This window comes from Labeo rohita, chromosome 10, assembly GCF_022985175.1.
Source record: "Labeo rohita strain BAU-BD-2019 chromosome 10, IGBB_LRoh.1.0, whole genome shotgun sequence".
In the NCBI taxonomy this organism is placed as follows: domain Eukaryota; kingdom Metazoa; phylum Chordata; class Actinopteri; order Cypriniformes; family Cyprinidae; genus Labeo; species Labeo rohita.
In genome coordinates, this window is record NC_066878.1 from 1,066,724 (window position 1) to 1,087,390 (window position 20,667).

The 20,667-nt window shown below is 35.7% G+C and overlaps 3 protein-coding genes across 5 annotated transcripts; 1 reads left to right on the forward strand and 2 right to left on the reverse strand.

The window, feature by feature from the left end:
- Positions 1-81: 81 nt before the first annotated feature.
- On the reverse strand, positions 82-2,555 carry si:ch211-139n6.3 (GTPase IMAP family member 8). 3 transcript variants are annotated; one of them, XM_051120799.1, is made up of 4 exons: positions 2,471-2,555; positions 1,771-2,338; positions 1,598-1,689; positions 82-1,049 (listed from the first exon to the last, which is right to left on the reverse strand). In XM_051120799.1, the coding sequence occupies exons 1-4, from the start codon at positions 2,478-2,480 to the stop codon at positions 487-489; spliced, it is 1,233 nt and encodes a 410-aa protein (XP_050976756.1). In that variant the 5' UTR covers positions 2,481-2,555; the 3' UTR covers positions 82-486. The 3 variants fall into 3 exon arrangements, with proteins under 3 accessions (XP_050976756.1, XP_050976755.1, XP_050976754.1); XM_051120798.1 differs by lacking the exon at positions 2,471-2,555 and having other exon boundaries at positions 1,598-1,671; positions 1,771-2,451; XM_051120797.1 differs by lacking the exon at positions 2,471-2,555 and having other exon boundaries at positions 1,771-2,451.
- A 59-nt stretch (positions 2,556-2,614) lies between these two features.
- Positions 2,615-4,194, forward strand: zgc:113625 (uncharacterized protein LOC553227 homolog). The gene is made up of 2 exons (XM_051120821.1): positions 2,615-2,745; positions 3,207-4,194. Exons 1-2 carry the CDS (start codon positions 2,697-2,699, stop codon positions 3,995-3,997), a joined length of 840 nt encoding a protein of 279 aa, XP_050976778.1. The 5' UTR covers positions 2,615-2,696; the 3' UTR covers positions 3,998-4,194.
- A 3,890-nt stretch (positions 4,195-8,084) lies between these two features.
- zgc:172131 (uncharacterized protein LOC100002821 homolog) lies at positions 8,085-10,866 on the reverse strand. Its single transcript, XM_051120796.1, has 4 exons — positions 10,787-10,866; positions 9,981-10,513; positions 9,723-9,889; positions 8,085-8,731 (listed from the first exon to the last, which is right to left on the reverse strand). The coding sequence occupies exons 1-4, from the start codon at positions 10,808-10,810 to the stop codon at positions 8,085-8,087; spliced, it is 1,371 nt and encodes a 456-aa protein (XP_050976753.1). The 5' UTR covers positions 10,811-10,866.
- Between the last annotated feature and the right edge of the window lie 9,801 nt (positions 10,867-20,667).

Here is a 20,667-nt window from a genome sequence, read left to right on the forward strand (position 1 = left end):
ATAACACCTGAGTTTTTTTTTTTTTTTTTTACATTGCATGTTTTGTTAAAATGTTTTTCTTAATGCAGTAATCTAAAATAATCTGTTTAATTTAGTTGGGCTTAGTTGTGGCCAAAGGCCACATTTAATAATTTGTTATTTGTACTAAAGGTAAAAATCCAAGTAATGCTGGATGGAGTTAGTGAAAGTAGCTTTTGGCAGTTTTATGCAAATACCAACTTTACCAAACTCCAGTTTCCATCTGCTTGTATTACTGTCTGTTATTGGAAACTCTTGCAAAAAGTATGTTTAAACAGTGATTTATTTCAGAGTCATGATGGTAGTGAGACAGTATGAAGGAATTGTAGGCGGTTGTGTTACATATGTTTATTGCACCATCTTTTGGTTACATATAGACATTACACTGTCTTTTGTATTTAGAAAAATCTGTTTTATGGCACAATTTCAATCACACACTGAGCTGATTTCTAACTGATATGTTCAGTTTTACTCAGATTCCTGCTTATCCTCCATGTTTTGTCCTATAAGCTGGCTGACCAGCTCAGTGCTTTTCACATTACTCCTGTAAACATAAACCGTCTCCTTACACTCATCTAGAATCTTTTTGAGGTTCTTATCAGCTTCAAAGGTCTCTCTTGCATTATTTTCATCACTACCTATGAGCACAACAAACATGTTTTCAAGCAGTTTCTTTCCAAATCTCTCCTTCAGTTGAGCGAACATTTCCATCTCTTCCTGTGAGAGAGTTTTGTCCTGCAGTACCATGATGAACATACGTGGACCTACGTATGATGGCTTCATCTCCTCCATACTATCAGCTATTGGATCTGGGCTTTGTTTATGGAAAAGGTCAGGAGTGTTGACAATATAGACCATCTGATCAGCTACTCTAGCCACAACCCTCTCACATGTGGCTTTTCCAGCTACGAAACAGTCATACTGGAGAATACTGTTCCCTATCAGGCACTTGTCATCGCTGTTCATTCCCAGGAGCACCATGGTGATGATCTTGCAGTCACCTGCAAATGGGTTGTCATTCACACCCTCTCCTTATGAATAATAATAAAAAAAGAGAATGAATCGTTTTTCATTTGTTATTTTTTAATTTGAAGTCTATTATGCTCACCAAGGCTGCATTTATTTGATCAACTGTACAATAAAACCAGCGGTGTTGTGAAATATGGGGATTTTTTTAAGTTTCTATTTCAGAATATTTAAAAATGGAATGTATTCTTGTGATGGCAAAGATGAAATGAAAAAATTGAATTTTGTTGCATAATCCTAATATTATTCAAATGTGGTTATCAATATTTTAAAAAGTTGTGCTTAACAGTGCTGCTTAAAATGTTTGAGGAAACTGTGGTACATTTATTTTTTCAAGTTTGTTTGAATTTATTTGAAATTTGGAATTTGAAATTTGGAATCATTTTGATTATACTTTTAATACAACATTGTTAAATAAAAAAAATCTTCTTAAGGAAAAAACAAACAAACTTTTGAACGTAAGTTCACGTTCATAAAAACATTTTTAGTGCAGCATTTGGAGTTGACCTAGAATATTAATAATTTCAGGTAATTAAACATAAATAAGCATTACCTGGCATTGTCTTTGGTTGTTCTGACTCATCTTTTTCCTTCTGATGAACATTCTTGCTTGTGTCTTCCTGTAATCTATAAGATAATGATAAACTTAAAGGGAAAAAGACAAAAATCAGCTTTGTGAACAATTCAAGAGACGTTAGCAAATGTTTCCCATGTGTAGAAGTCTACCTGCCAAGATCAGCTTCTAGTTTCTCTGACGTTTTTGTAATGTGTATCAATAGCTGTCTGACCAGATCTGAGTCTGCCGTATCTTTGCTGAAGACGCAAATTCTCTCGTCACATTCTTGTAAAATCTTTTTGAGGTTTACATCCTCTAAGTTACAGGACTGCCTTGATGTCTCTTTGTCAATCAACACTACAGTAATATTTTTTGTCATTTTCTCTCCAAACCTGTCCTTTAGTTTGGTAAACATCTCCACCTCTTCCAGGGAGAGCTGTTTATCGTGGAGTACCAGGAGGAACATGCGTGGACCCGTGTACGATGGCTTCATTTCCTCTATAGTGTTAGCTTCTGGTTCTTGGCATAGTCTCCAGAAAAGGTCTGGGGTGTTTATAATGTAGAGCAGCTCGTCCCCCATTCTTCCTAGAGCCTTTTGATACATGGACTTCCCTGGCTGGAAGCAGCCATATCCAAGCATGGTGTTTCCTATCAGGCATTTGTCAGTGCTGTTTTGTCCTAGCAGCACCACGGTGACAACGCTGTCATCATCTGAAACTTGTGCAGTTTTATTTTCTCCTAAACGCAATAGATAATTTTGAAGTAAAAATATAGAAACTGACATAGAATATAAAGAATGTTGAGAAGTTAACCAAAGGAAAAATCTTTAAAAATCAAAATCAAAAACTCAAACTAACAACTACGTCTTACCTTTTGGCATGTTGAATTTCCAGTCTGTTCACCAGGTTGTGAGAAACACCTCTCACATCTGTGGTGAGGCAAAGCTGGAAAATAGTGAGCGAATGAAAGTAAAAGCTGGCTCTGTACATATGCAAAAAAAAAAATAAACGGGTGGCGTCACAAGAAAATCTGGTACTAATAGGGTCACGCAAAAAATAGTTTTAGTCGTTGTCGAGAGAAACTGTTGCTGAAGGAAATGGCCGGTTGCCTATGTTGTCGTCGTCCTCCTCCTTCTTTTCCGCCAGGTAAGTGCTAAAACTTTTTACTTGGGTTGATTTTAGTAAACTGCTGAAAGCTTATAACTGATCAAACATTTATCATGTTTAAATAGTTTAGAATTTGTCTAAAATTTATTTCTAAATATTCCATGAAAGCAAACAAGGAATCTGCCAATTACTATTTGATTATTTTTTGTAAAAACATAACATTTTTACAATAAATTCAGTGTGATCTGGAGGGATGTTAATGAGTATTAATATGTGATGAGTATATAACATTTACTTTTGATGTACATCAAAAAAAAATAAAAAATGGATTTGCATCATAAAGCTTATATGTACATTAATGTTATACAATGTCCAGGCTTAAAATACAAAACTCGGTTTTATACAATAGTGTCAGGCATCCCCTTCTCTGTTTTCTGTATCCACCAAGAGAGTTGAATTTGTCTGTACATGTTTTATGTATTTTTTTGCTGTGTTGACAGGTTCATCACTTCGCATAGTATTAATTGGAAAAACTGGAGTCGGAAAAAGTGCTGTGGGAAACACTATCCTTCGCAGAAAGGTTTTTGAATCAAGCCCTTCTGCAAACTCTGTCACGGAGCGGTGCAAAAAAGCACTGGTCAGTGACCAAAGAGAGATTTCCGTGATTGACACGCCCGGAATCTTGGATACCAGTAAATCAAAAGACCTCATCAAAAGAGAAATAGTGAGATGTATTCAGGTTTCAGCACCAGGTCCTCACGTGTTCCTGCTGGTGTTACAAATTGGCCGTTTCACTACTGAGGAGCAAAGATCAGTCCAGGCCCTGCAAGAGCTCTTTGGAGAAGAAGCTTCAAAATACATGATAGTGGTCTTCACTCATGGAGACGCACTTAGTGCTCAAACAATTGAAGACTATGTGAAAAATGGCCATGCAGAGCTTCGTAGAGTGATCCAGAGTTGTGGTAGTAGATTTGTTGTTTTTGATAACACTGATATGAAGAATCGAGCTCAAGTGATGACATTAATTAAGAAAATCGATGAAATGGTGGCAGCAAATGGAGGAAATTGCTTCACTCAAGAAATGTTTAGAGAAGCGGAAGAAAAGATTCAGCAACAGAAAGTGGACAGAGCGGTCGCAGAGCTTCTAGAATATCAGTTTAGCTTTCTTGGGGTTCTTGACAACAGAGTTGCTTTGTTCCAACAAGTACTGATGGAAGGCCTTCGCGAACAGTTTGCTCTTGACAGTGGCAGTTACGATTACCAAAGAGACTTAGAAAACTCATTTATGTGATGTGGTGGAATATGTTGGAGTACTAATTTGACTGTGCAGCACATATCAGAATGAATAATTATACGTGGAAGCTTGTGAATCTAATATGAAGGCACTGTATTCTGTAGCACTTTTTGGTTTAAAGGAGAAGTTCACTTCCAGAACAAATATTTACAGATAATTTACTCACCCCTTTGTCATCTAAGATGTTCATGTCTTTCTTTCTTCAGTCGTAAAGAAATTATGTTTCTTGAGGAAAACTTTTCAGGAATTATCTCCATATAGTGGATTTCAATGGTGCCCCCAAGTTTGAACTTCCAAAATGCAGTTTAAATGCAGCTTCAAATGGCTCTAAATCTAAATGTCTCTCCTCTGCGATACACATGCATAGTCTGTGTAATCCTTGTTTTGCAAAGGGCGTTTGATCTTCTTTGCATGTTCAGTTTGTAAACACTGGGTTGGTTCTTCTGCAGCGGTGTAGGACGATTTTGAAGTTGGGGAAGAAACGATGAGAGTTTGTCGACCTACCCTAACTGTCTTGAACTGGAAAAAACAGAGTTCACAAAGAAGTAGACAAGATGAGCAATTGAGGTTAAAAGTATATAAATTGTCAATTTGTTTAGAAAATGACCAATCAGGTTAGACCCTTCGTCCTCGGCTGGGATTGTTTAGAGCAGTGGTTTTCAAACGGTCCTGGAAGCACCCCTGCCCTGCACATTTTGTATGTCTCCCTTATCAGACACACTCAATTTATGTTGTGCAGGTTCTGCTAACGAGCTGATGAGTTGAATCAGGTGTTTTAGATGAGGGAGACATACAAAATGTGCAGTGCAGGGGTGCTTCCAGGACCGGTTTGAAAACCACTGGTTTAGAACCATTTGAAGCTGCTTTTAAACTGTATTTTGGAAGTTCAAACTTGGGGGCACCATAGAAGTCCATTATATGGAGATCATTCCTGAAATGTTTTCCTCAAGAAACATAATTTCTTATCAACTGAAGAAAGAAAGACATGAACATTGTGGATGACAAGGGGGTGAGTAAATTATCTGTAAATTTTTGTTCTGGAAGTGAACTGTTCCTTTAATTCAGTTAACGCATTCAGTCACGATATGTCTAAACTACGAAATGTGATAGTGTGATTAATTGGATCTGAAGACCTTTGGTTTATGCATAAATAATTGCAAGACCTTGTTTAACCTCATACAACAGATATTACCAATCAATCCAATTCAAGCAGGGACCCTGCTAGTAAGTGTAATATTTGTACTTATATAGTGATGGTATATGGTAGATTACCAGTTAGTTATATGCCTGATGTACTATAATTATGCAACAAAATCATAATTAAAACTCTCTTTATAACTGTAGATATAAATGAATCATCATCTTTACTGTTCTTTCTTGAAGATTACGTATCTTAAGAGTAAGAATGTTAGTATGAATGTTAATGTATCACATTTGTGTATTCATTTTAAGTCTTGTAAGATATGCTAAGAATCAGTTATCCTCTGTATATTAAAGTAAATGTGTAAAAGTGTTAAATACAAGTAAAATGTTTATACTGTGAAAACAAAAGTTGTGGGTGTTTTTATGTATAATATGTTAGAATTTGGCATATTAATACATTATTTTTCACATTATTAATACACTGCAAGGCAAGGCAAATTTATTTATATAGCACATTTCATACACAATGGTAATTCACTGTAAAAAAAAAAAAGTAGTTTCAACTTAAAATAATTTGTTACCCCGCTGACTTGAAATTATTTTTTTTTATTCAACTAAAATATTCCAGTTGTCACTTAAATTAACATTAAGTAATTTAACATTTCAAGTTGACTGAACTAAAAAATTCAGTCAGTGGGGTAACAAGTTATATTAAGTTGAAACAAATTTCTGAAAGAATTTTGTTTTACAGTGTTCAAAGTGCTTTATATAAAAGCAATAAAAAATATAATCACAAAAATAATCACAACAATAGAAACAAGGAATTTAAACACTTTTAAAATTATTTAAAAGTTGATTTAAAATGAATTAAAACAGTTAAGAATAGAAAATGATTATACATAAAATACAGTGCAATCAGTTTGGATTATTAATTATATTATTAATACATTTTTAATTTTTTTTGTTCTTACAAAGCACATCCCTTTTTGACCATAAAAAAGAAGAAAAAGAAAAATATTTTTACAATAATATTTAAGAAAATTTAATATTTAAGAAAATATTGTAAGAAAATGCATTTGTACATTTATGCATTTGCGCAACCATTTTATCCAAATCAGCTTAATTTACATTTAAGACTTTTTATTCAAGACACATTTTATCAGTTCATCTATTTGCTTTAATTTCTGAGGAACATGAATGCATTTGACCTTTTGAATTCTTCATGGAATTTCCTGTTGTTTCTCAGAAAACAGGTTTTTACCCTTTATGCAGTGCTGAAGTTACCGCCCTATAAAATAGCTTGTAAATCCCTTATTATGCTATGCTATGACTAAATTTTGAATTCAGTCTTTTTGTCAACTTGTTTTCTTTCAGTTAACACAGGTTTTGTATTTCTTTTAGAGCTTGATTGTAGGCCTCATTGATCTGAGCTTATTCACCTCACCGTCAGTTTTTGAGTAAACAGAACATCATTAGTGGATACATTTGGATAAATTAAATATATAATAATAATAAAGCATACTGAGAAATGTCTAAGAAAATAAACAGCTGATGACATTGTTAGATCGCTGTCTCCATGCCTAGACAATTAAGATCCAGCCCCGGACGCCAGATCCCGTCAGAAAATATCAGTTTGTCCAGTATCAGAACAACTCGTCAGCAGAGAGGTCTAATACCCAAACCTGTTAACAGGAGGTCTTGTCTGGTACCCAAAATACCCAAAACACTATTAACAGTCTTCTGCCAGCCAAGAAGTTGACTGAGGAAAAAGCCAATGAAAATGAAGAGCAGAAGCAGGAGACAAAGTATGATGATATAAAAAGGAGCAGAGTTTACTGAATAGTCTTAGTTGCGTATGTCTCAATGCTCAGACTTCGTCTGGAGAACACAAATTCAACAAGTATTGTTATACCAAACTAATTCACAACAACATCCCATAAACCTTGAGTTTCCATAAACATTCCCTTGTATCTCCTATTCATGAAGACAAACAGCCCTTGAAGCTACACAGTCATAAGACTGATCAACAGTGGAAAAAATATATAAATAACAACTATAATATAATATAAATGGCTAATCAATTAATGAATCAATAAAATTAATATATAAATGAATATAATGATTATATGATTAAATGGAATAATAAAATGATGAAATGATTAATGATTATAAATGAATGAAGAATAAATGAAGAAAGCAAGACACACACACAGTTTGCATTTGAGGATCGTCCGATCCTTCAACATTGAAAGAAACTCATACGGTTTTAGAACAAAACCTGTAAATGATGACAAATATTTCATTTTGGATGAACTATCCGTTTATAGTATGATTATGTAAACTATGCTATGGAACACAACAAGAAAAGGCCTTTTTTCTTCAGTTATGTTAAGCACAACCCCGCTGAGCATAACAACAATCAGAAAAGGAAACAGTACACCTGTATATCTTCTCTGCTTACCAGGCATGCAGGATGTTTTTCAGAAGGAAGAAATTCTTCAGCTGTTTCTTACAAGGAAGAAACTTTTCACAGAAAGAATGTTAATTATATGCAGAAGTATTTAGTCAACAGTGTGCGTTCTCTTGCTGTCAACTTTGTAGCTTGAAACATCACAAATATGTATGTACACTTGTTGGACCACATTTTCTTAATACTGTACCTCTGACTAGCACATGTACAAATGATAAATCTTTTTCGTGGTACTGAGTTTCAGAGGGTTTTCTTTTCTTTTTTTTTTTTTTTTGACCTAGTTGTTTCTACCTGACAAATGAAACATGAATAGGCTTTTTGAAGAAAACACATATCTTTATTTGTACTTACACTTGATACATGCAACATAACACTGATGAACTGTATATTATTTGATTGTAGCAAACATGAACTAATGTTTTAAATCAAACTAGCACAGAACAAAAGAATCAATTAATCAGTTGCCAGTGTCTATTGAATTCTGCAGTCTTTTTTCTCTGATTCCTGACTAAATGAGAAGTTTTCTGTGTCGGTATTTCCATTTTTCTTCTTCATTTCCAAAATCATCTTTAATAGCATCTCAACCTGTGAAACACTATGGTCATTGTTGTTAAATGCATGACATCTTGACCCACAGGTCCTGATCAGCTTTTGCAGTTGTGTGTCAGTGTTTTTAACATACTCTGCTAGAGTTTTCCCTCTTAATTTCTCCTTGCTAGTGAACAGAACAATGGTGTCTTTTACCACTTCTGCACCAAATGCTCTTTGTATGTTCTGAACTATCTCTCTCTCTCCATCTGTGTAACGGCCAAGCTCCATGACCAGTAAATACACGTCAGGCCCTGGCTGAGCGAGCTCTTTGCACTTCTTTATCTGTTTTTGCTGATTTTGTAGATATTCTTCAAAGAAATCTGGGGTGTCAATGACACAGATTTTGATTCCACAAACAATTTCCTCTGCCGCCTGGCACACCTGTGTTACCGGCACAGAACTGGCATGTGATTCAAAATGACGCTTTCTTAGGATGGTGTTTCCAGAAGCGCTCTTTCCACTTCCTGTCTGTCCCAGAAGCACGATGGTCAGGGTGTTTTTCTTCTTGATAGCAGCTTGGTTTTCTCCTTAAATAGAAAATAAAATACAATCTGCATGTCAGAAGAAATTCAATTCAATAAAAATACATTTAATTTAATTTTGGTTTAAAATGCATCCTATCTGCTCTAATTCCACTTAAAAACATGGGGTTTATTAGATATTAATTTTCCTAGTTTGTACACTTTCTAAAATGCACTATTAAAAATAATGGTGCTTCACGATGCCATAGAAGAACCTTTTTTGCCTAAATGGTTCCATAAAGAAATTTTAACATCTGAAGAACCTTTCTGTTTCACAAAAGGTTCTTTGTGGTGAAAGAACATCCTTCAGATTATAAAAAGGTAAGAAAGAGATGGTTCTTTAAAGAACCTTTGACTGAATGGTTCTTTGTGGAGCCAAAAATTGTTCTTCTATGGCATCGCTGTGAAGAACCTTTTAAAGCACCTTTATTTTTAAGAGCGTAGGTCCAATAGTTCAGCAAGGATTAGTGGATTTAGTCCAATCTGATTATTCATCTTCATCTGAGATCTTGCTACCATCATCATGTCACATCAGTTAAAATCTTCTGTCTAAAATCTAGCTATCTCCACCTCACAGAGAATGTGTTGGCCTACATAAAATATCTAAAATCTACTTTACAGGCTCAAAGTTCAAAAGCAGTTCAGTGTTATCACATTATCTGTGTTCTCGTCATGTATGTCCTAAGTTAGAAACTGTAGATTTGTGTGAAGTATTGAAGTGTTTTAAATGTTACCAAAGCAAAGGCATTCAGCCAAAAACGTATCAATGTTGTGTGAAAGACTCATGATGGTCTTGGAAGTATCAAACAAAATGGTAATTGTTGACTGTTTCCTCTCATTACATGAAACCTGCTCTTCTAAACAGTCTAGAAAATTATTTTATTGTGGATAAAACTTTTTTTCTTTCTTAGTATTATAGAAATACTATAGAAATGCAGATTATGTTTTGGTTTTTATAATGTAGAATTATAGATAATAATATTATAATGGATGTTACCTGATACATGCACTTGTGGCATTGCTTTCTGTGGTCTCCTTGTCTCCCTTTCCACAGATGTGGGATAGTGTCCCCCACTGGTATTATTATGAATTTTATCTGATATATGCTCTTTTGTCTTTGCTTCCTGCGGTTTCCAGATCTCCTTCTCCGCAGACAGGGATGAGCTGCAGTTGAGGAGAAAATGAATTAATCGATGTATACGTTGTCTCTGGAATGGATACAATCGTGAGGACAAACTCAGATTTTTAGTCTTACCTTTCATGCTCGTTTATGTGCCGCTCATGCACGCCCTTCCAACATGTAATCAGCTCTTTGATGAAGTCGCTTTGCTTTAGATTTTTGTTAAAATCACACACTTTCCATCCACTTTGATAGAGAATGCTTTCCAGGTTTTCATTTGTTACTTTGTTTGGCCTTGCTGATGTCTTATCATCACTACTGACCAAAACTACAACAGTATTTTCCTTCATTTTCTTTCCAAACATCTGCTGAAAATGTGACAGTGTTTCTACATCCCTCTGAGAAACATGGTCATGTAGCAGAACAAATAAAATCATACATGGACACCTAGGTGATGCCTCCATATACCTCTTAAATACAGTCTGAGGCTCATTAATAACAGTAATCCATTGGACACCTATCTGCACTGAAACCTCTTCATCATATTTTGACTGCTCTGGCAGGAAATGTTCAAACCCAAGAATATTATTTCCCACCAGACACTTACACCACCTGTTTGCACCCAGCAGAAAAAATGCCTCCACAGAACTCTTGAGTGTGGCCATCTCCTGTAAAGAAATCCACATAAGCATTTGTTAAGATTAGTTCGTGCATACTAACATGAATTAATGAGCAACATTTTTAGTTCAAAATACATTTATCCCCTCGGAATCAGACCTAAGACATTGCTAGATTGCTAGTACTACACACTACACACTAGTTAAAGCTGAGCTCGAAATCACAACTCCATTTTAGATAACATCAATAAGTCTCTGAAACACGCTCAAATGTATAAATGTTTAAAAGATTCCTCACTGTTGAGCCTTAAATTAGAAGCTTACCTTTTGACATGGTGAAACCAGCATATAGTTTCAGATTATTTCACAAAAAAACAGACAAAACTTCAGACGCATATTTTTTTTTTTTTGAAAGAGAATTTCTGGTAAGCGTTTGCAGTAGATGAAAGTGAAAATCCGGTGAGGATTTTTGCTGTTGTTTTTTAACACTGAAAAGGGGTGGATCACCATAATCACCTCTGAATGGACTCACTCACTAGACAGTTCAAATTACATTCTGTGTGTGAATGTGTGTATACATGTATAGAGTATGGATGTGTATAGACTGTAAAGAGAGAGAAAGAGTGTGTGAGAGAGGGCGGCATACTTGAGGTGAACATCACTTGTAAATGTAAATGTAAATTAATTCTTAGAAATATATTATATATATATAGCTTGTTATGGGTAAGCTGTCACATCTAGTATTACAAGGTGAAATGTGTCATTTCTGTGCCACTGGAGGCCAAAATGTTATTGCAAAAATAATTATAGTTTCTAGTTTTCTGAGCTAAAAATTGGCATGCCTAAAAGTACAGTATTTTTGAAAGCACCATGTAACCACAGTGTTTAAACATGAATGGCTAATTTATATTTGTCTCTATCAAGCATGCCTCACACATCATGAACAGTGAAGCCAAAACATTTTCATCGCCCCCTGGTGGCTAGTTGGAGTATAGGTCATAAACTCCATTGTCTCCATATACTGCAAACAAATGGGACCTGAGGCAAACATAAAAAAGACGCATTGTCCATCTTTTTCCTATATTTATGTAGAAATGTTTTACCAGCAGAAAAAAATTACACCATTCACCTTTAATGCCAGGATTCCCATCACTGAAACTGGTTTCCAGACCTGGAAAGGTAATGGCAATGTATTTTAAGAAGAAGGACGTATAGTTATTATAGTAAATATAAATGCTTCTGTGCTTCTGTGCTCAGCTGTTAAATATTTACGGCCAGAATTGCTAAAAAAATATTAACAACTTTTCACTCCTATCAGTGGTTTATGGGATTGCAGTCTTGTGCTAATTTGCCCTGTTTAATAAATCTGGTCCTTAATTGTATAGATTATACTCTTTGTGATCTCTTTGTAATATATGTTTTTAAATCATTGTTTATTTTTCAGAATAATTGAGAAAATCATGGAAGAATTCATGGTAAATATACACTGATCAGCCACAACATTAAATCTACTTGTTTAATATCACGTGGTTCCCACTTGTGATGCTAATACAGCTCTGATACTTCCAGATATGGGCTCCACAAAACATCAATGTGTCCTGTGATATTTGGCACCAAGACATTGGCAGCAATTTGCAATTTGTGAGGCTGGGCTACATGGATTGGATTTGTTGGTCCAGCACATTCCACAGATGCTGAATCAGACTGAGATCTGGGTAATATATATTATTTACATATTATATCTAATATATATATATATATATATATATATATATATATATATATATATATATATATATATATATATATAATATATATATATATATATATATATATATATATCTATATATATATATATAGCCAAATTCTAGAGTGCAATCTTCAGTTGTAAACAAATGCCTCAATTTGTTGTGAAGATAGGCCTAGATTTAGCATTAGCATTATGTGATTATATTATGTTCTGTTAAGTGACTTTTAATTCTAACTATTTAATCCAAGTATTCGACTGGTCATGTGACCTTAGTTTACCCAATGAGAGGTGCCCTGCTGTATGTAGAATAAAATATATGGTTTTTAATAGGCTAGTGATATGGAAAGAGTACCATTTTATTTATTTATTAATTTTCCAAAAGTAGTACTATTAGTTTCTTTACATAGAAAACTTTTAAAGTCGACCAAATCAATAGTGTACCAGGCCACGTAGTCTGCCTTAAGGGGGGGCTCTCGCGACAGGTTAACTCTCCTCAAACGCGAGGGCAGCATGCTTGAGGGGAGCATCGCCTCAGCGTTTGGTTTATTTATAATCTCCCATTTCAGGTAGAAAGCTATTTAAAAACACTTTATACGGTCAAAAGTCGTGTGTATGTATATTTATAAACCTATTTGAATGTTAATTAGCGAACATTGCACATTATTTGACCGACCAACCGCTCTATATATCATGTAGGTGTCACGAACTCAATGGGCGGTGTACACCTGAGGATTGCTTGATGGTTTTTGTCAAAGGTACTATTAATTTAACTAGTTCTTAAACTTTTACCGGTCAAGAATCATTTAGTTCATATTTAAGGCACTTTAGTCTGACAATATGGGGTATGGAAATATATTTTTAGGGCGAACGCGGCAATAAGTTACCTGAGGAGGGACATTTTGGGGATTTGGTTTCTAATAATCTCCTATTATACAAACAACGCTCTTTTAAACAGTTTATACAGTAAACCAGTTTGTTAATGTATTTGCAAACATTTAAGAATGTCATTCAGCTAATATTGAACCCTTTAGTCGTTGTTGTTTCTGACTGACCGACCGTTAAACAATGCTTTGTTGTAGTTGTCACACGCTCAATGGGTGGTGTAATAGAATAGAAGTGTTTCTATTCATAGGAAAAGCGTTCTCTTTACCTAAACATATGTGCAAGTTGTTTTTACTCATAAATTCAAATGATACAAATGACACTGTACTCCAGAAAACATTGTGTTGTACATTATGAATTCTCTTATGTGCAGGACGTTTTGTTGAAGAACTCCTGCTTGAGTGTCTAATAAATTTGGTAATCATTTTCCCTCTTTTGTGACTCCAGCAACAGGCCTTCATGAGATCTTTGGAACAAAAGCTTCAGTGATCTTAAAGAACAGAACTCAAGAGAATGACCTGCCACTGTGCAAGCCAACGAATAAAGTAAGGACAATTTAAAATCAAAGTGATGGTTTGATCGCCCAAAAATTGAAATTCTGTTAGCATTTTTGCACACTCATGTTCTAAATCAGTATAACTTCATTTCTACTGGGGAACAAAAAAAAGAAGACATTAAAAAAATATCCCATTGTTTTATTGACCCATAAAATTAAAATGTATTCCTGCAAATATCATACTTTGATTTCCAGGGGGAAAAAAAAAATGCTTGATATGAGTTTACATTTTTGGGTGAACTATCATGTCAAATACGATGAGGTGAAGTGTGTAATTTCTGTGCCACTGGCGGCCAAAATTATTTCTAAATGTTAATGCAAAAATGGCCTAAAAGCAGTTTAATGTTTTGAGGGCATCATGTACCTGCAGTGTTTACCCAGAAATGGCTAAACATTTTGATCGCCCTCTTGTGGCTAGTTGTAGTATAGGTCATAAACTCCATGTAAACAAATAGGACTTGAGCTAAACTTTTAAAAAAAACAACAAAAACAAAAGAAAGCCTTTTGATTTTTTTTATTTCTTTAATTTTTTATTTTACAGTCTGTGGAATATAAGTTTATAACTGTGATAGAAGTATTTTACCATTAGAAAAAAAATTACACACATCACCTTTACTGTCAGGGTTCCCACAGACATGGAAATCCTGGATTTATTGGTTTATTTCTGGTTTCCTGACCTGGAAAAGTAAAAGAAATGTGTAGTTATTATAGTAAATATATATACTTCTATGCTTAGCTGTAAAATATTTGGGGCCAGATTTACTAATTGTATAGATTATACTTTCTGTGGCATCTTTTTTGTAATCGTTATTTAGTCTTCCTAATAATTGAGAAATTTATACAAATTAATAATGTTGAGATTCATGGTAAATATACACTGATCAGCCACAGCATTAAAACCACTTGCATAATATCATGTGGGTCCCACTTATGATGCTAAAGCAGCTCTGATATGTCTAGACATGGACTCCACAAGACCTTTGAATGTGTCCTGTGGTATCTGGCACCAAGGCAATGGCAGCAGATCCTTTAAGTTGCAGATTGCAAGGTCGGGCTTCATGGATTGGATTTGTTGGTCCAGCCTATTCCATGGATGCTGAATCCGATTGAGATCTGGGGAATTTAGAGGCCAAGCAACACCTTTAACCCTTTGTCATGTCAATTTTTGCAGTCTGTCTGAGTGCGTTATCCTCCTGAAAGAAGCCACAGCCTTTCTTCTTTTAGTGATCCTGCTGCAATCCTTTCCCGTGGCGTTGTTGGTGGTGGGGTCATCATGGGCACCGGTCTGCGAAGCATTGTTTTCTGGCACCTTTCTATCCTGGTCAGCATTAAGCTTTTCAGCATTTTGAGCTAAAGTAGTTCTTCTTTGTCGTCTTTGTGAGCTTTCGCTCCTCATATGTATCAGAGAGCCTTGTGTGCCCATGACCCTGATACTTGACCAGTTTTCCTTTCTTGCACCACTTTTGGTAGGTACTAACCACTGCATACTGGGAGCACACCACAAACCTTGCTATTTTGAAAATGATCTCATCCAGTTGTCTAGCCATCATTTGGCTCTTGTTTTGCCTCTTTGCCTGCACATTTTTCCTGCTTCTAACACATGAAATTCAAGAACTTACTATTCACCTGCTGCAGGTGCCACTGTAACGATTTAATCAGTGTTATTCACTTGACCTGTCAGGGGTTTTAATGTTGTGATTGATCAGTGCATATTCCATTAGGTACCCTTGACTGAATAATGTTTGATCGTATAGATTTGGAACAGGTAATTCTGGTAATTTAAATTCTAGAACTGGAAAAGTCATGGAAAAATCATTGACATTCATAGGTAAATAGATGTGGATGTGTTAATGCTGTGTGTATGAGAGCCGTGGAGCAAAGAAGGTAGGTAGATATGTAATCATCGGCGTCATCATATCTAAGAAGAAAAGGACAAAATTTTGAGTAATCCTGTCAAACTCCCATCATGAAGGTATGTGTTAAAAGGAAAAGACAGTCAAAGGTCAACCTGGTCTTCAGTGTTCTTTGCACTTTGCTAATGACATGATTCTCTTGTGACCAATCAGCACTTTTTCCTTTTTTTGGACCATGCTATTTGTTTCACAACAATGCGTAATGCTCTAGAGAGGGTATTAGCACTTATTACAAATGTTTGGTATCCATAATGATCTCTCCCTTCAGCGAAAAAAATTAGTTAGGAAAACAGCGTCAAAGTTCACAAGTTGTCTCTTGTGTCATCTGTTCTTGCCTTATGATGCAATAGTTTTTCTCTTTGGTGACCAATCAGCACTTTTATTGTGCCCTGTTTTGTGTTAAAATGTGTAACTCTCTTGAGAGCTTGTTAGCACTTGTAATCTGTAGCCTCATTAAACTTGCTGTTGAAGCCTAACAATCAGAGGTGTTATGTAAACTGACCTGAGCTGATGCAACCAAAGCTGTCGTAGAGATTGTAGCTGAGATCCCATCCCATTGGGAGTGGGTTACTCATCATTACACCAAAGCACTTTTGTTTGTCTTGTACACTTTAAAATATATTTGTAATGACTTTGCAGTAAAAAAAGACAATTTCTGTGTACATAAACATAATCTTTACTTTTAGTTTTCAGTTACAGTGAGGTTTCACTTGTAGTTCTGCTCTTTTGGTTCTTTTGGTCCAGACCAAAAAAGAAAATGATACCCTTAGTCCTGGTTTGCTTAGGATTCACACTAACCTTTTTGACAATGTACCTAAAGATACAAAAGAAAGGGCAAAGTGATACAGTCACAAGCTGATTGGACAGCTTTTATGAGCTGTATTTTGTAAACTTACTAAACATCCAAACCTGCTGTGTGCTGGGCTAAATGTGCTTGTTGTATGAGGTCCATATTTTTACCAGCTGATAACTGTAGAAATTATAATTTGTGTAAGATTTAAAACAGGAATTTCTCCATTACACACACAGAGATCGGCTTTAAGGAAGCCTTTGTTCTGACACCTGTATTAAATGGGCAGCATAACATAGTGATATTTTGTTTAATGGGAGACAAGATTGTGTTATTTTTCCGAAAGAGCCAAATGCATATGAAGCTTATTGCAAGAGAAAGTGTAATTAAACAGCACGAGTCCCTGCCGAATCATCCTGGTCTGTCTCTGTTGTGGCTGCCCAACCATTTCAGGGTAATGGTGGTGCCGATTCAGATGAGACTATTGATTTTTCTTTTTTACGATTTAAAATGATGGCTGTAAAGATGAGAACCTGGAACAAAGGCATGTTTGTTATGCACAAAACATATTGTTTGTGAGATGTACAGAAAAGTTATAAAAGTTGTGCAGTTATAGAGTGCTGATGAATTGACATGGAATTTGCAGTTCATTCATAGTCAAATGTTGATTCAGAAGCTGGTTTGGATTTGTTGAGTTAATTCAGTGAAGAATTTGCCAGACTGATTCAGTTCTGGAAAACACTTGTGTCAGACAGCATGCAGTTACCGCATTGAATACTTTTTTGTCTCGCTAAAGTAAAAGGCCACTTCTTAAAACCAGAGAAAGTGAACATGTATTCTTGTGGAAAAAAAACATGCAAGTATTGTTACCAATAGCCAGTTTAGTTTTACTTTTCTTTTTGTTTTCATTTTGAAAAGCTTATCTTTCCTGTTTACCTCACGTTACGGTATGGAGGTTTTCTTATATATAATTTTTTATTTAATTGATTCCTCAAGGTTTGCTAAACGTTCTGTAATTAACTAATCGATATATAATACAGCATGTGGCCATGCCTCATCTTATTCATATTATTTTTGTTAAAGGGGTCATCGGATGCTAAGTTCACTTTTACATGTTGTTTGAACATTAATGTGTGTTGGCAGTGTATGTACAAATCTACCCTATAATGATAAAAATCCATGCAGTGGTTTTTAATTAATCTGTAAAAATAATATTCCCTTTTTCAAATCAAGCCATTCTCAGATGCCTGTTGTTGTGGCGTCACACCGACAGAGGCCGCTCCCACGATAGTTGATTGACATCAGCGTTTTACCTCAGATCAGCTGTAACAGTCTGCCCTCTTTGTTTCGATGCCAGAGCAGAGATGTAAGTTAGACAAGAATATTTCCGATTGAGGTGTTGTGTTGCTGGATGTAATAATGAATATAGTGGTTGTCATTAGGGCTGTGACGGTCCCAGTGACAACCGCGCCACCGCGGTCATCGGTTGCCTCCGGCGGTACTGCACGTGACATCACACAATGTATAACAAGTATAAAATACAGTGTTTCTGCATCAATTATTCTGCCGTGGCCGTGTCCCCGCCTGCAGCAGCAGCGAGCGCAAGTGCCTTCGCAGCTGCTGGAAGATATCATACGCACACAATAGGCTAAAGCTTGCAAAGCTCCGGGGTAATTACTATGAATGTGTCGGAGGGAAATAAGGACATACTTGAATGAATTATTAATAAACTAGTGTTTTCTAAGCCAGTATCGCAAAGATGACGATCCTGACTCGCCAAGTTTTAAAGCAGTAAAGTAATAATTTAAAGCTTTCTATAGATACGTTTATCTGTAAGGCAAGTATTCGCTGAGTTTCGTTTCAATTTTGTGCAGCGCTTCTATTCAACACTGAGACATCAGAAAGGGCATCTTGTTTGTTTTCTTTAGTTTTACAAAAACACAACATTTTCTTAATATTGTGAGTGCACGCAAATAAAATTGCACTCTTTACAGTTCCAGATGATATATTACGCTTACCTTTATGAGCAAAGATTACAGCGTATTCAAATTTTTTTGCAAGTGATTGCGCTGGCGCCTCCATGTCCTGCAAAGCGCATTTAACTTCCACTCTCCAACAAACGATTGTATATCGATTGTATAAACATTGTGATATGCTTGAAGATTTTATTTTAGGCAAGTTGTGATGATTTGAGAAGGCAAAATTGATCAACATAGGCTGTGATCAGCTCACTGCCTGCCTCTGGCTGCTTGGTCGTTATGTTAAAATCTTAATATTGTTACTGCAAAAATCCTAATTTAACAAACAAAAATGTTCCAAACATATTTCTAAATTAGCTTTATAAAGAAACGAAAATAAATATAACCATGTTCCTATTAAAAACAAAACTGAGCTATTTTAATGGATGAAACAGTGTAATGGGAAAGAGAGAGAAATACTCGGGCCCAGTTGGACTCAGGCTGGTAATTTTAATGAACTGTCAGACAACGGTTGGGCGAGGTTGTTACGAATTTATGCAACAAATGTTTGTTTAATATTTACCGTTCTTATTTTGGCTACTTTCTTATTTAACTGTATAATTTCTTTGATATTTACTTTAGTGTTATGTAGGCTGAAATAAACCGCACGTTTATGTTTCAAAATTCTATATCAACACCGCGCCACTGACGGTAGTTTGGTCCATTACCACCGCAGTGCCACCGTCACAGCCCTAGCGTTGTTGCGTTCCTCCTCCCTGACACCCACAGTGAATGGCGAGCCCACACACAACAGCGGCTGATTAATGCCTTAGCAAAAGAAGTCTATCAGCACGCAGTCCGGCAGATTGGAATAATGAGCAATTGCCAAATACTCTTGAATATAGCCCTCGAGCAATCGTGTGCCCTGCTCACAGGCTAATAACTGTCTTGCAATGTTTATACCTTTACAATGTCCGTGCACAAAGCTGCTGGATCCTTTTGCGGCTGAGTATTCTGTTACGGAGTGAGGGAGACGTGAAGTGGGCGGATCCATCTGCAGAGCTTTATTGAACTTATACATGATCAAACAGGCAGGGTCAGACATCGGCAAAACAGGTATGTAAGAGCATGACAAATGAGTAGTCCGTAAGGCAGGCGAGGGTCGATAAACAGCGAACGTAATCCAAGGGGCTAGGCAAAAGGGGTAATCCGATAAGACAGGCCAGAGTTCCAAAGGGCAGGCGGTGATACAGACAAAACAAGATAACAAGGTGTAGATTCAAAACTCAGGGAACTAGACAAGAACACAGCTAACTAGGACAAGGCTTCGTACGAATGCTAACACAATACAATACTCGGCGAATAGTGAGAGGAAGTCCAAAGCTTATATAGAGTCTCTGATTGGGCGCGGGTGATCAGCGCAATGGCTGATGGGGAACGTAGTCCAGGGTGTGGTGCAACAGTTTGTGTAATGTGAATGTATTGAAAGGGTGACATCTGGTGGTGAGCAGACCAAAGGTCACCGGCCAGATTTGTGACAGTCATTTTGAATTTAAATTACCTTGAACAATGTTTTTTTAAAGCATTTTCCTTGACTTATTTCTTAACATATAATATGTTTAAGACAAGTTTGTACAAGATGTAGTCATAGTTCATGCATCTTTTCTAGGATAAATAACAATTTGGTGATTTGTTTAACATTTACATCATGTTGACAACTTCATGTGTGGTGCACTTGGAATAGAATTTTCTTTAAATAGAGGGTTAACAAAGAAAAGGTTACTTGAATCATGTTGTAGTTACAATTTCAAGTTGACTAGTTAAAAATCGTAAAAAATCGAGAAACAGTGAAACTTTCTGAAAAACTTTTAGATTTTTAAATTTTTGCCATATCGCTCAGCCCTACAAATAATACTACAGATGAAAAAGATTGGGTTGAATATTAACTACTTTCGTGTAAAAAAAAAACAACAAAAAAAAACAAAACAAAAAAAACTTTCATTACCGTATAATTATAAACTATGATAAAGGTTCATCAGCATGCACTGATTAATCCCATGTTGTAGCAAAAAAATAAAAATAAAAATTTAGTAATTTTTGTGCAATTTTTACTTGTCCAATGACTTTCCAGGGACATGTCAAAACTATTTAATGTCTAAGACTTCTAGCTTTTAATGTTATTGTGTATTCACGTGCATGACTGTTGGAGTGTAATGTAGGGTAGTTGTTCTGATAGTAACTTATGGCAAACCTACTGTTTAACAGTACTGATACCCTAATGTGTAAAACATAACTGTAAAAGAAACTCCGAGCTATTCTGTGTTTTGAAAATATTGTTGGATTAATTTTGCTAGCT